Source organism: Podarcis cretensis (assembly GCF_951804945.1).
Source record: "Podarcis cretensis genome assembly, chromosome: 8".
NCBI lineage: Eukaryota > Metazoa > Chordata > Lepidosauria > Squamata > Lacertidae > Podarcis > Podarcis cretensis.
The window spans coordinates 60,178,210-60,194,055 of record NC_137177.1 but is presented as its reverse complement, the minus strand read 5'-3'; the positions used below and the strand labels follow the sequence as shown (position 1 = coordinate 60,194,055).

General features: G+C 45.6%; 1 protein-coding gene across 1 annotated transcript; it reads right to left on the bottom strand.

Moving 5' to 3' along the window:
• Nucleotides 1-1,061: 1,061 nt before the first annotated feature.
• CBLN1 (cerebellin 1 precursor) lies at nt 1,062-8,173 on the bottom strand. Its single transcript, XM_079988179.1, has 3 exons — nt 7,440-8,173; nt 6,708-6,827; nt 1,062-2,810 (listed from the first exon to the last, which is right to left on the bottom strand). The coding sequence occupies exons 1-3, from the start codon at nt 7,692-7,694 to the stop codon at nt 2,613-2,615; spliced, it is 573 nt and encodes a 190-aa protein (XP_079844305.1). The 5' UTR covers nt 7,695-8,173; the 3' UTR covers nt 1,062-2,612.
• Between the last annotated feature and the right edge of the window lie 7,673 nt (nt 8,174-15,846).

The window sequence follows — 15,846 nt, the reverse complement described above, 5'->3', positions numbered from 1 at the left end:
TTCTTAAACTGGCCCTCCTAATCCCTCCATGCACCCAGTTCCAATTTTCCTAGTAGTCAAACACACCTGCATTTCTCTCCTGGCAGAGAAGCATATACAAGCAGATGCTCGGGGCAGGGAGATTTGGAAAATAGGGGTTCAGGATGTATTTGGGGGCATTTGCTCTGCAACCACCCCGAATCAGTGACCCCTTCCTACGTCACCCTGTTTGTCTGTCTGAAACAGGGAATGCTCAGTGGACTTTTCACCATCAAACCTAGGACTCATGAAGTCTTAAAAGCATTTCACATACATGCCCTCAGTCATCCTGAAAAGATGCTTCTGTTGTAATAAAATTAAGTGTTTACGGTGCCACATTATGTTGCTGTTTCGCTACCCCCCCCCCCCGAGCAGGTTAGTATTGCTTACAATTTATAGTGCAAGTGGGAACCTGAAGCAAAGGAATTTGCCTAAGAGCACCTGAGTGGTTTTGTAGCAGGCAGAGGCATAATTTGAACCTGGGACTTCTTGCGTTGCTGGAGCCCAACCACCTCCATATAGCATGTGAACCCTTCTCCTCTCCGTCTCCCTGCCCTGGTGGAAATTGGCCAGCTCCCCTTTCAGGCTGCAGTTCCACTTCTCAACTGCATCAAAGGATTCCCAGATAGCTTTCAACCTGTGTGCCCAATGAACAAAACTCACCTTCCTCTTTTGTTCCCATCCCATTTTCCCACAGGGTTTTCAAAAGACTGGCATCTCTGTTTGCTGTATGGAACTATTAACAAGGACACATCCACACATCACCCTCCATCGAGCATAAAATAAAGCATTGCTTATTAAGCCAGAATTAACTGCCCCCCTAGGAGCTAATTAAATTCCTTCTTGGAACCCAGGTTTGGGGAAGGAGGGGGGGGCATTACATTTTAACTCTGTGGCAGCCAGTCTCCACATTATGGCTCCAAATTGAGAAATTGGCTGTTTATATCCAGCTATTGTTTTGATTTATAGATGTCTAGTTAACCTCCAAGTCCGACCTGTGTTATTATTTTTTGTGAACAAGAGTCGGGGGCAGGAGGGCTCTCTACACCCCAATAAATCCATTTGTTTATTCCACTGGTTTTATTTCACATTATGTTCTGATTACAATCAAAAGTATTTTACTTTACCTTGATAATAAAAGTAGTAGTTCTCTTTAGAGTGCTGCAAAATTATAGCATTTGCATTTCTGAAAGACTGTAAACAAAATATTACTAGCAAATAATAATATTAGCATTTTAGGTATACCTTGTAAGGGGGTTTCTTTCCTCTCTTCCTTTGAAAGCAAGACAGCTTTATAAAACGTAATTTGATTGAGAGAATGTAATACATAACAATGGTAAAGAGAACAGAGGGGAGAATTTTGTGGGCATTTTCTTGGCGACTGTTCAGGGTGGGGGCTCTCCTCCTCCTCTTCCTCCTACCTTGAGGAACTTGTGCCAATAGAGCAGTATTGTTAAACTGAGAGAGTAGTTACTGAAATTGACACATGAGCCCCAACTTTTAAAAACGGCACATGAAACTATGAGGAAGAACAAGGACTCAAACACTGCTAAAAGGGAGTATTTGCACTCTTTGTTTCTGAAGACTGTGCTTTCGTTTTCTTCTGTTTCATATTCAGAATTAGAACAGACAAGTGGAAATGGCAAGAAATGGCTGTGATTGCATATTTCTGCCCCCTCCCCCTTTCATTTTTTTGTTGGTATCTCTCTCCTCCTCCTACATCTGGTTAAGATTGTGATAACTACACCAAGTTGGTTTGTTTCTCTTCTAAGGAAAATTAAATTAAATTAAAAACCCCATTTAAACCTTTTTTAAAAAAACAAAACCTAAAGCCTAAATTAAATTATGTCAATATTCACACTTCTTTTCTGGTTTTTATCTTACAGATTAATTAGTAAAAGTTCAATATACTTTCCGGCATGTAGTTGGGCCACAAATTTACAAGAGCGAAAAACAAGCATCAAAACATCGAGCAGCCTGAAAATTCCACAATCACTCAGAATTACATAGAAATAGTGAAAATCAGGATTTGGCTAGAATAAGTTTGTGTTGATAGTCCTACCCTCCCCAGATTTCCTTACTAGTAGCATCACAGCAGGGTTTGCATTGCACCTCTCAACCATGGCACCCTTGTATTCAAAAATACTTTTTTTTTTTAACTCAGGGAAAGAGTAAAAAATAGAGATATATAATGTTAAAAACAAACCCAAATTGGCTGTAAAAAGGATGTGTGAAGTAGGTACCATGTAGGAGCTTGCGGGGGGCAGTGGGTGGGGTACAATGGTAGCTAATCATATCAGTTAAATTGAGATGTAACATAATTTTGTTTGCAAAATGGGAGAGAGAAAAGAGAAATAATTATTGAAGGAGGATGAATTCAAGCGTCTTCTGTTGTCCGGCTGCGCCATTACAGAGATCTTCAGAGCAATGCACACAAACCTAAGTTAAGGGTTTAACTTCTGCAGTTATGTCGATAGTATCCAGAAGCTTTTTGCTGTCCGAGATTCCTTCTATCCAGCTACAAATTCAGGGATTGGTAAGCAGTGCTGAAAGACTTGCTCCTTCCTCCCTTCCTCAGCCAGTCGGCAAGTTGTTTAAAGAGGGAATACTAGAAATCCAGAGAAGGTTGAATATTTCCAACCCCCCATTAAGTTTCCTCTCTCCAGTTTCAAATAAGCTCTGTCTCCTTTCTCCATCTGGATCAGGACCCCGTTGCTGGCGGCTTCGCGGGTGACATCCTGGTCCCCGGCAAAGGCGGAAATCACTGGCCACCCATTCAGCATCAGGCTCACCTGAAAAGCAAGTGAAAGACAAAGTCCCCATGAATGAAAGGAAGAGGAGGCAGCAGGCAAATTCACAGAAATGGCTGGCAGGGGTTTTTTTTTCCAATTGGAAGCACCTGGTGAAATGAATTCCCCCTCCCTCCATTAATTGTTTATTAGAATTCCTTTCTTTCTCTTTCTTTCACAAGGTTGCAACAAGTGAACATCAGCAGCCCAATCCCATGCAGGTTTACTCAGAGGTGTCCCACTGTGTTCAGTAGGGCTTACTCCCAAGAAAGTATGCATCAGATTCCAGCCTGAGGCTGCAAAATCTTAGGCATTCAATGGGACGGGAGCTCAATGGGACTTCCTTCTGAGTAGCATTGCATGAGATTGCGGGGGGGGGGGGGGAGGTATTAGCCAGAATGTTTCCGATAGCATCCCAGACTATATTGTCATGACAAGCATGGAACGAAACCTTGCTTCTTCAATGCATGAGGAAATCGTATAGGATAAGCCATGTATATCAGCCAAAGAAACAAAGGAAAATGGGTGGGTAAATGAAAAGGATGCAGATCTAAGGGCTGGCAGCTGTGTGTTATGATGTCACTCTCCCAAACTTTCTAGGAATGACCTCCAGATAGCATTGTTCCATTTCCTTCTCTCTCTTTTTTTGTAGAAAAGGAAAGGTACCGTCCGTTCTGCTGCCAGATCAGATTAATTGTGCTCCTCCAGATTCAGCAGTAGAGAGTGCTTTTGCTTTTCACCACTGCTGTAATTATCCTCGCAACCCCCTCCTTCAAACATTTTTTAGAAATATTACTATATTTAAATGTAAATGCTGCTTGCCTACCCACCCTGGAGAGACCTCAAAGCGCTATGTGAACAAATAAATATATTACAGCACCACAATCACAATTGTTTCTAAAAAAAAATTAAATGTAGATCTGATTATCGAAGGGCAAGTTGCCTGTGAGGAAAATTGGGGCGCTTATGGGGCATGGCTCAAAATCCAGGGTGAAACCCTTTCAGATGGATGCTTCTCTCTCTCCCCACACTTCTCAAGAGGGGCTGCTTGTCCTTGAGGAAAACTGGACACACACTCCGCGCCCCCCTCCCCAAAACCTCAGAGACTGAAGAAAGAGATAAAGGCATTCAAGCTCTGGCTAGCATCTCTGAAGTTCATCAAGGGGGGCAGCTTATCCATTTGTGAAGCAGCAAAGATGCTGAATCCCTGACAGAGCCAATCTGCATCCTACAGAGCGGGAGCCTTCTGCCTGCCTAAGCAAGGGAGATAGTGGGTTTTATCCAGCTCCTTCAGATACAACCACAGCAAACAACACAGCCACCAGTAATTAGAGATGGACATAAAAGCATAGATCGATCAGCTGTCCATCTTGGCATTGTGACAGTGACTGATAGCTTTTGAAGCGGATTTAAGAGTGGATCTAAATTTATACAGAACAAAGCATTGCTCAAATTATGGTGGAGGGGGGCCCCTCGCCCCCAACTCTCCTAATTTTTTATCCAGGCCATAATTCTCCACCACTACTCTATGCCTCTTTAGCCAGCTAAAAACAGTAACTGAGAGGTCATCACAAAAGGAAATTGGGCCAGCCTGCCTTCATTCCTCCTTAAACAGAGCAGTCCTAGCTATAGATGTAGAAATCAGCTAGCCACAAAGGCTCAGTTAGGGCTTTCTAAAGCAGAAATTGTAGATCTAATGAAAAAAAAAAGTATTTGCACACTTTTACATATACACAGACTCACCTACTCTTACCAGAACAAACCTACTAGAATTAATGGACCCAAGCAGGTAACTACACAAAATACGATGAGTAGGTTATGTTTTCTGTACGGCACACATATTTTTGGCTTAATGTGTTGGCCTAAAATCCACCGAACTCAGAAAGAGCTAGGGAAAAACTGCAAAGGAACACCCAAGTCATTCAAAAATAGATTCAGGCATAGATCTTGACCTATAGCTAGAAACATGGACAAATACAGTCTAAATAATAATAATAGAAATGTATTCATGATAAACAGTTTAGGAGTCCAATCTGATCAATGCACAGTATTCAGGCTGTTGGATACCATATCCCATTTTACTCCACACCAATAAGAGCCTGTGGACAGGCAATGCCCTTGTTCAGATGACTCGTTCAGACCAATCCCCATGATGTTATGAAAGTGGGAGCAGTGTAATATTGGGGAAACATGCAACCAGATAACTCAGTCATGTTGGCCCATGGGAGGGAAGATTCCTTGTTCTGTCAACCTCCATTCAGCTAATAAACCCCCAAATGGATCTGCTGAGACTTCTGAAAGGTCTAAAATGCCCAGCCCATCAGCAGAAAGGCCAATCCCACCCCCACCCCCACCTGATAAGGTACTTCTAGGATAAATAAGATAGAGGCGACTCCCAAGCCATTGGAGAAAGACGGTTTCAATTTCAGCCCTGTGAGCGAGTCCCCATCCTAAATTACTACAGTGAGACTGACAGGTTGTAAAGTAAGGATTATGACATATAAAACTTTATGTAGCATGTGGGCAGCAGTTAGTATTGGGGGAAGAAGCAGGAATGTGGATTTCTGAAGCACAAATGGAATAAAAAAAAACACCCAAGTCACACAACATGACACTTTAAGGAGGGTATTAAACTGAGCAAGGTAGAAAACCATTCTTTATATCTCTATCTAGAAATTTAAATAAGTTGGTCTTCAAAAGTAGTTTTGTTTACTGAACTTGCTTTCATCCCCAACCTCCTTTTTATTATTAGAATTTGGCCCCCTTGACTGAATGTGACTTAGATGTTTTGCAGGGTTAATAATTTTACATGTTTAGTCTAAATTCAGATGTACAGATTTTCCATATTTTTAAGCCTAATCCTTCAGACAGTCACAGACCACAAAGGGAGTGGAATGCAAGGGGGGGGGAAAAGCATAATATTAGATCAAAAGAAAGCTATTGGTGTGGGGTGGTAGGTTTGATCATCCTGTACAAGTTTGTATGATGCAGATTCAGATCCCTTCTTAGCCATGAAGCATCCTGGGTGACCTTGGGCCAGCAAACCAACCTTGCGGGGTTGCTGTGATAATATTAACAGTGAGGTGGTGGTGGAAGAACCAGGTACACTGCCTTCAGCTGCTGGGAGGAAAGATGGGGCAGAAAATGGGGAAAAAAACAAAATCCAAACTGTTTTTGAATTGCACTCTTTAAAGCAATCTGATCATTAGGCACATTATGTGGAATCAAGCCTGCTTTTATTCTATGGGGTTTATTTCCAAGAAAACGTGCTCTGGGTTTCATCCTTGGTTGGTAGCATAAATGCCATGAATGGGGAGATAGGAAAACATTCTGATTTGCTCACTTTGATTGTGGCATTCCGGATTTTGTTTGGAAGGCTGGGCCCTGATTATGAAGGGCATTGATGCTCAATGAGATTTTTGTATGCCCGATTACATAGAATCGTATTTTCTCTGTTGTTTGCTGTGGGAGTGCCTCTGTATTTAATTGTTATGTGCGTGGGGGGGGAATTTGCCCCTTCCTTGTCCTACTTCATTTCATTCTGAATTTTAAAGACACAAGAAAGTTATTTGGAAGATGGAGAGGGCTATAGCATCTGCTTTGCAAGCAGAAGGTCCAGGTTCCTTAGGTGAGGATGGAAAAGACCCCCTCCTGCAGAGCTACCGCTAGTCTGGGTAGCTAAATAGTTCTGTACAAAACCCAGTATTAAAAGTTTGATCAGGAGGCCTTGATCCTCTGCATGTTGTTCCAAAGTAATCCCTGCTAAGTTCCGTGGAACTTATCGCACCTTATAATGCATGCAGCAGTTGGAGTAAGACACAGGCATACACAAACAGATGCTCACACAATCTTGCATGCCACAAAGGGCAAGTGTCTCAAGCAAAACCAGCATTCTCTGACCTGGATGGTTTGCCTGTTGTACACTTTGACTACGTGAAAATTAAAGCCGTAGATCCCCTTTCGGGGCGCGATGAAAGTGCTCCGCTCAGAGTCAAAGTTCAGTCCGATATTCACTAGTACCTACAAGGGAAAGGCAGAGCAAAGTGAGAAATCAGGGAGAAAGATTGAAAACGCCAGCGGCTGGATGGATTCCCCGGAAACGTGGCCATCTGTCGCCGGCCCAGATTAAGTTTTTTTTTCCTTTAAAGAGGCACGGAAGGAGGCACTCCAGAATGAGAAACACACCCGTCCCTCTCCCTAGAATCTGGACCGCGAACCACATCTGGAGACGCCACGCGGTCCCTCCTCGCCTGCGGATTTCTTACTAGAACATGGAGCCAGCCAAGACAGTAACAGCTCTTACCCCACCCCACGATCACGCGCTCTCCTCACTCCCCTCCACTAAAGTTTCCACGGGCAATTCGAAATCTCTTCGGGGAACATCTAAAGACGGTAGCTTACAACCGTCTATGCACCCGGGATTGATCTGCGGACGGCTCAGAGGGTATTTTCTTGGGTGGGGGTGGGGGAATGGAAAGAGGGGCAATTGCTCCAAAGCCAGCGCCCCTTCCCTCTAGCACACCCACTCATGCCCTCCACGCAGTCACCCCGAGAACACCCCCTTTCACGCTCCCTTATCAGCAAAGAGCAAAACCCTACCGACGCCCTCCGATTTCCTGCGGGGTCTCTCACCTGGTCGAAGTAAATGATCATGGTCCTGTTGCTCATCTCCGACGGCTCGTGGTTGGTGCTGCGGATGGCCGAAAAGGCCACCTTGGCGCTGCCCGAGCGCACCGAGATGCCCAGCGCCGTGCCCGTCGGGTCCGAGGCCGGGTTGGAGTCGCACACCACCAGGCACTTGCCCTCCAGGATGATGGGCTCCGTCTCGTTCTGCCCCATCGCCACCCCGGCCAGCCAAGCCAAGCCCAGCAGCTCCAGCGCCAGCATCGCGCCGCCGCGTCCCAGGCGGGTCCGCCTGCCGCTTCGTCTCGCCCGCCTCCTCCGATCCCCCCAGCAGGGACAACGCTGCTAGGCGGCCAGCAGATCCAGCTTCCCCGAAGGGGCGGACGGACCGGCGGCTCCTTAGCCTGATCCTCCCTCCTCCTCTTCTTTTCCCCAGCCGCCTCGGGCTTCTCTCGAGCCTTCCCGAGAGCCCGGCTGCCCCCTAAGCCGGCCGCCTGGCTCTATTCCTCGCAAGCCCCTCGACGTGCCGGAAGAAGCAGTGGCGGCGGCGGCGGCGGCAGCTGCGGCATCGGCAGCCCCTGGCAAGGCTCAGGAGCGCTCGAATGCATAGCGCAAGGAGGGGAGGGGGAGAAGAAGGGCGCGCGCGCCACAGCCCAGCCCCAGCGCCGCCCGCCTGCTCGCTCTCTTCCTCGCTCGCAGTGGCCAAGGCAAGCTCGCTGCCGTCGCCGAAGCACACAAAAGGCGCCGCCGCGCCGCGCTCCCACCCCACCAACCCGAGCCTGGCGTCAGCGCCGGCCACTCCCAGCGCTGGCGCCGCCCGCGGCCAATGGCAGGCGGGCGCGCTCGCCGCCAGCCAATGGGTGCCCGGTCCGTCTCTTTCAGCACCCCCCCCTTCTCCCCGAGGGCGGAGGCTTTCGGGTGATTAGGTGGTCAGGAGCAGGTGGAGAGAAGGAGCGAGAGATGGCGAGCGCGGCGGATGGTGGTGGGGACGGACGGCGCCCGCGCTTGGGCAAAGTCTGGCGGGGAAAGAGGGGGGTCCGCTGCCTCTCGCTCAGGGGCCGCACAGGTAAGGAGAGCACGGAAGGAGCCGTGTGGACAGGGCATGGGGACCCAGGAAAGGGCGCCCTCCGTGTCCTTCCCGCTTTTCGACGGGGAGACTCTCGTGGCTCAGGGGCGCACGAACTCCGGGTGCTCTGGCAGAGAGAGGGGGGTTGGGAGGGTGGGGAAAAATGAGGTTTCTTGCAGCCTCTACGTGGGAGAGAACGATCGTGCCCCGTCGGAGAGGGTCTTTAGCAGGCGGGGAAGCACCATCCTATGGGGTAGCTTCAGCTGGTCAGGCGCAGGAAGAGGAGAGGAATAGTTGGGGTCTCGGGTGGGCGTGGAAGTCCGTGAGATGACGGGGGCCAGGACAGCACGTGCTCAGGGCCAGAGCTTTAGGAGCCCCGAGTACCGTGATGGTGTCTCCTCCCTTATATAATTTGAAATAAAACCGTGAAATAAAATACTATTTTTGTTAACCTACTAGGATCCCCTCTGGTTTCAGTAGGGGCAAGTAATCAAAAGGGAAAAGAACAATACTGTAGGGGTAAAAGTGTGGAGTGGAGTGGAAGTCTAACTAAGTTCTGATTTTTCCCATGATGAATTGGATCCTTAAAAAAGTCAAAAGTCAAATGTCAAACTCTTTTTTTCCCTTTAAAATCTCTTTTGGTGTCCTTGCTATACAGGTGCTTGGCCTGCCTATTGGGTAATCCAGCACTGCATGTGTTGGTGCTCAGGAAGAGGCTGGGTGCTTGGGTGGGCAAAAAATGAGACTGAAAGATGGCTGCAGTGATCTCCCTAAAAGGAGAGATCCTGCCCAGCATAAAGGCCAGGGGGTTTGCTAGGATTACCAGCCAGTGAGGTAAAAGAGCACTATACATGCTCAGAGGCCCTGTTTTAACTTTGCCTGTCCCAGGACTGCACCCTAAAGGTAAAGGTAAAGGTACCCCTGCCCGTACCGGCTAGTCGTGTCCAACTCTAGGGTTGTGTGCTCATCTCACTTAAGAGGCCGGTAGCCAGCGCTGTCCGGAGACACTTCCGGGTCACGTGGGCAGCGTGACGAAGCTGCTCTGGCGAGCCAGCACCAGCACAGCACACGGAAACGCCGTTTACCTTCCTGCTATAAAGCAATACCTATTTATCTACTTGCACTTAGGGGTGCTTTCAAACTGCTAGGTGGGCAGGAGCTGGGACCGAAAGACGGGAGCTCACCCTGCCGCGGGGATTCGAACTGCTGACCGTACGATCGGCAAGTCCTAGGCACTGAGGTTTTACCCACAGCGCCACCCTGGAGAGTGCTAAAGGGGAACCCTCATGTGCCCAGGATCAAATGAAGCTCCACATCATAGATCTGAACAGGACAATTTTCTTCATTGGTGGTTTTGAGGACCAGACAAGGTTGGGGTGGACATGTGTGACAGCAAGGAGGTGCAAGTATAGAGTGTTGGTTTGCCAGGGATGGGACAGGAAGCAAAGACAGAGAAAGGGGTGGATATTGGGGTTTGTATGTCCTTGGTGCAACTCTTGAAAGGCTCCTAGGAATCACATCAGTGTGTCATGTCATTGAAGGATATTACCCAAGTGCAGTATGGGTAAGGAGGAAGTAGGGAAGAGCTCATTGAATGTGCTCTTTGGGCACATTTTAAGTAATTGAACAATGCTGGACTACAACTCCCATCATCCCTCACCATTGACCATGCTTGCTGCAGCTGATAGGAGTTGCACTCCAGCAGCATCCAGAGGGCCACAGGTTCCCTGTTGCTGGTATAGGGGTTGGATCATGCATGCAAGTATGCCACACCTGACATCAAATGATGAAGGGGTATGCGTGTGTGGAACGGCCTTCAGCGCATGCAGTATAATGTGGGAGACAAATAGTTGCAAGTCCAGTTTTGTTGATATCTGAACACATAAACTGGGTGATGTATTGTGGGATTGGTTTCATCTTATGCATTCAGCTGACATGGACAATGTGCTGGTGGCTGGACACTCAACCATGAGGCCTCTTGTCCCTCTTGGATTATTACTTTTAGTAGGGGTTTGTCTGGCTGGGTCTAGACTGCATGGCCAAACTTGGCCCTCCAGCTGTTTTGGGACTACAATTCCCATTATCCCTGACCACTGGTCCTTTTAGCTAGGAATGATGGGAGTTGTAGTCCCAAAACAGCTGGAGGGCCAAGTTTGGCCATGCCTGGTCTAGAGTGTGGTTAACACTTCATTCTGTAACCTTGAAAGAGGTGGTCATGTGACCACTCCTAAAAAAACCAGCCCTGGACCCCTTGGACCAACCAGTTGCAAATATCATCTCTGGGGAGAAGGTGATGGAGAGAGTTGTGGTGGAGCAGCTGCTAGCATTCTTGGATGGCATGGATTATTTAGATCCACTGAGTCACCCATGGTCACCCTGTCAGATTACCTTTGCAGAGAGGCGGGATAGGGGATTGTGACCTTGCTCTGCTTCTCTCTCTCTTGGCAACTTTTTATACCATTGACTATGATGCCCACCTGGACTAGCTCTCAGGAATGGGAATTGGGGTCACTGTGTTACTGCTGTTCCTGTCCTACCTATGGAGTCCAGAGAGTGGCACAGAGAAAGTGATTTTCAGCCCCCCAGCGGTTGCACTACGGGGTGCCAGGGCACTATTCTATGCCCATTGATATTTATTATCTACACGAAACTGGAATCACTTATTAAGAGTTTTGGGTCAAGGTGCCATCATTACGCTGATGACACTCAACCCTATTTCTCCAAAATATCTGGATCAAGAGAGGCTGAGCAGGCCCTGGACTGGTGCCTAGATGCAGTGGTGGGATGGATGAGGGAAAATAAGCTGAGCTTGAATTCTGGCAAAATAGATGCACTGTGGGCAAGTAGGTCCCATGTCCAAGAAATAAGTCAATTGTCTGCACTGGATGGAGTTGCACAGTTTGTGTGGGCTTTTGGACCTGGCTCAGTAACCAGGGAACCACGTAGCCTTAGTGGCTAGGAGCCCCTTATACAAACTCCTGTTCCTGGACTGGGAGAGCTTGACCACAAGAATGGATTACTGCAATGCAATTCATCTGGGGCTTCCCTTGTGCTTATCAACTCTGGCTCCGGCCTGGTGGAACGCTCTGCCTCATGAGACCAGGGCCCTGCAGGATCTGATTTCTTTCCGCAGGGCCCGTAAGACAGAGTTGTTCCGCCTGGCCTTTGGCTTGGAGCCAATTTGATTCCCTCTCTCTCTCTCTCTCTTCTTTTCCTTCTCCTCCTGCGATGAGGCTACATTTTAATATTTTAATGTTCCATTATTTTAATGTTGTATTTTATTTTTATTTTTAAGTTGTAATCATTCTTCTTGTTTTTATTGTTTGTAAGCCGCTCTGAGCCCGGCCTTGGCTGGGGAGGGCAGGGTATAAATAAAAAATTATTATTATTATTATTATTATTATTATTATTATTATTATTATTAATCCAGATGCTGCAGCTAGTGAATAATGTCACAGCACAGCTTCTAGCTGGGGTAAGACCCTGTCAGTATATATGCTTCTGCTCAGAAATCTGCACAAGTTGTTCATTTGCTACCACACCAAGTTCAAAGTGTTGCGAATAGTACCGTATGTAAACAGCTTGGGACCAGTTCAATTGCAAGATTACTTGACTCTGTGTTTGCCCACCCAACTGCTTTGATCTGCATAAGTGGCACTGTTACAGGTGGCACATAATACTCATTCTGCAGTTGTAAGAAACTTATATTTTAGTGTGGCAGCACCTAAACTTTGGAACTCCCTACTTATTGACACCAGGCAGGCTCCCTTACATCAGCCTATTTAGACACGTAGAAGTTACATGCATTTTAATTTTAATTACCTTGTCTTGAACTTTTTTTTGTAAACTCTTTAGAAGTTTTCTTACAACCAAGTGGTATATAATTTTTGTTTTTTTTAAAAAATGCAGCAATGACAATCTGCAGGACCAATTCAGTTTATCACTTGATGTAATTGAGCCATACCATTTATGCCCAGGTGTGTGTGTGTGACGAATTGTGGTCTAAATTCATGCCTACTGCAATGTTGTGGAAGTTCAGAAGACTTTCACTGGAAATCAGTTACATATTCCACAGCAGGAAGGATCTTTTGAGTTCTGCACACACACATGAACACACCTTTCCCCCCTTATCCATTTAATGTACAAAATTTACAGGTGTTGGTTTGGTAGGGTAAAATAAAATAAAATCCAAAAGTTATACGAGGGTGATACTTTATTGCCGTCCTGTAATAATTTTATTGGAACCAACTTTATTGGTTCCACAGAATGCTTCTTCCATTTAAAAGTTAAAACCAAGCCACAATGACAAAAGGGGCGGAGAGATGAAAGGCTCAGCTTGGTGGAAAGTCCATAATCTGCAATTCATAACACTTTATAAATAAAACCTTTTTATTATTAAAAGGGATAACAATATAGATTGCAAAAACAAATAAATTTTATACTAATAAGCAGAATATATTTAGGTTTATTAAGTTTATGTTTTGCCTCCTGCTAAAGAGTCCAGAAGCAATATACAATACATTAATTCTCCAATACACTGTCATCCTCTCATTATGCAGGCTTAATTAAGTTGAATCAAGCCGGGTGCAAAACAGACTCCAGGTTGCTGCAAGAGCTCCCAGGTCAAGGAAGCAACATCTGTACACTCTTTAAAAATATGAAAGCTCACAGTTATTTGGGTCTGTGTTTAGCAGCCCTTCCAGGCATCCTTTTTATTATTCGTTATGATTTGAACTTGTCATGCTATTGGGGTAGTCATATGTAATGATGTTTTCACTACTGTGTGCACCTGCAAAAGCTTTGCGGTAGTCTCACTCCTTTATTTCTAAGTAGTGCACCTCTTGAACCTTCCTGCTGAAATCCTGCAACTTTCATACCACCGTTGTCCTGCTTTTGCTGTGCTATAGACCCTCCAGAAAGCATTGGGGAATCGGAACAGCCAATAAAGGAGAATAAATTCACCAGTAATGCACTACTGATGCGTCAATAACATGTTGCAAAAATGCATCTAGGCAAAATCACCCCATGTATTGCAGGTGGAGAGATGCAACCATCTAATGAAATCTGAGACACTGGGATAGATCAGTCAGCAGAGCATGTGACTCTTTATCTCAGGGCTGTGGGTTTGAGTCCCACATTGGGTGAAAGATATCTGCATTGCAGGGGTTGGACTACATGACCCTTGTGGTCCCTTCCAATGCTACAATTCCATGATTCTGCAATGTGATTTTGCCCAAATGTATTTTTGCGAGCCAATTTCCCATAATATACTGCATTTTTGCATGCTATTTTCACAAATATATGCATTTATATACATACACACTTTACCATTGTGTATCCATTTTTCTACATATTACTTGATTAGTGAACTGCATTGCAAAATTGAGAGAAGCATGACTTTCAAAGGACGTCTGTGTTTCAGCACATCTGTTGTTTCAGGAAGCACAAATTAGCTTTGCCTTTTAATGTGAAGTGTATTAAATTTCTACCCTGTCCCTCAGTAGAACTTAGGTGGCCCAGCTAAGCATGTATGTATAGGGTTGCATTTTGAGACCTCGGTCATAACTAAATTTTGCTGAATCATGTCCAGAGCATCATGGAAGAGTTTCCTCAGGTGAGATGCTTTGAAAAAGTATCAGGCATTCCTTGGACTTAAGACATTTTTGCTGGTGGTAAAGTTGGATCTTTTATTTGCTGGTTTCATGTTATTAGGCATTAAGTGTTCCCCTCTTAATTTTGAGTGCTGCTCAGACTGGAACATATTTGTAGTCAGGACTGCATAAGCTCAAAAATTGCTTTCTATAGATAGGTTATTGCCAGCATTGATTTTGAACTGGGCGGCACAAAATTGCAACCTGGTGTCGCAAACAAAAATAGATTCACTGTTCTATTGGAATTAAACTGTCAGGCGAGTGTAACCTTTTCACCATCTGACAGTCACAGAGATTCTGTTTTTCCCACTGCAAAAGATTTTTTAAAAAAACAAAACCCTTTTTTATATATACACAATTCAGCAAAGACCTTATAACTGAGATTTAATGATAATGGGCAAAACTAAATTTTTTTAGTTTATGAATGAAGCCACATTTCTTAACAGAGACTTGACATGCACTGTGTCACTTATCTAATTCAATATGCCTGTTTGTGACCATGTGGCCACTGATGTAAATAAAGATATCCTGGGTCTGAGGTTGAGAGGAGAGGTAATCAAAAGAGTTTATATAAAAGCATTCAACCTTTTCAATTCCAGAATCCTCATTTTAGCTAAACCACAGCCTGGGACCCTCTTTAAATACTTTCCCACGTATGTTGACCTCACCCATTCAGTTCTCCCCCACTTCTTGTCTAAAAAATGTCAAAGAAAAGAAAAAAGCCTACAAGTTAAAGATCTATGGGGAATGGTACTAAATATACACCACCGGAATGTAGGGGGCGCTAAACTTACTGAAGCCAATACTTATCTGTATATAAAACCAGTCTCTCAGTATGATATGCAGGAGATGCATATCACCTCTACACCAGTTTCTGCTTCTAGATTGGTCCAAGAGGCCTTGTTGTATTGCAGTATTTATGACTGAGCTGTAGACAAGGAAAGCCACAGTCCAACTCCTGTGTCTGTCGTGACTTTACCTAGGCAAGCCAACATCTCACCTTAAGCTCCCCATCTGTGATATGAAGATGATATTGGGCCTACCTTACAGGTTTGTTGTTGTTACCAAGCTTTTACAATGGAGTAATAAAATAGAAAGCCTGTTGTATGCACCTTACAGCAAGGAAATTCGTTAGTCCAATATACAAGCAATAGTTTCCAAACATTCTCAAAATAGAATTCAGTTTGTTTCCTTACCAACAACTGTTTTAGAAATCATTTAGGAACAGTAACTAATTATGCTTGAGAAATGGCCTCTTCCTAATGAACCAGGTTTTGAATGGTCTTTCCTTGCCTTGCTTTCAGTACAGACTTTTAAGAGTGTAGTGCAGTGAAAGGGAACTATTGCCTCCTGATGTTGTTGGACACTGTCTTCCATCATCTTTGACTATTGGCCATGCTTGATGCAGCTGATGGGAGTTGGAGCCCATCAGCATCCGGGTGGAGGAGAGGGTGGCCTATAGCTTGCATCTCGAAGATGGTGCTAGAATAGATGGCACTAGTAGCTTGTTGGGCTTTTCCAACCTTGCTGATTGCTAGCAACTGTCCATGCTTTGAAAACACTCAGCGGTATAGTTAGCCGCTCGGGTGCCTGGTTCGGGGGGGTGTCCTGCAGCCGAGGGCGGGGTGATCTGCCCATGGGGGCAGGGCAATCTGCCTATGGGGGCAGGGCAAGGCTCTCTGATGCTTGGAGCCTCTCC

Excerpts from the sequence above, each read along its gene's own strand:
- CBLN1 (XM_079988179.1), bottom strand. The coding sequence starts at position 7,694 with ATGCTGGCGCTGGAGCTGCTGGGCTTGGCTTGGCTGGCCGGGGTGGCG. Across the intron at positions 6,828-7,439 it reads TGATCATTTACTTCGACCAG|GTACTAGTGAATATCGGACT; the intron begins GTGAGAGACCCC and ends TTTCCCTTGTAG. Across the intron at positions 2,811-6,707 it reads ACAACAGGCAAACCATCCAG|GTGAGCCTGATGCTGAATGG; the intron begins GTCAGAGAATGC and ends CTTGCTTTTCAG.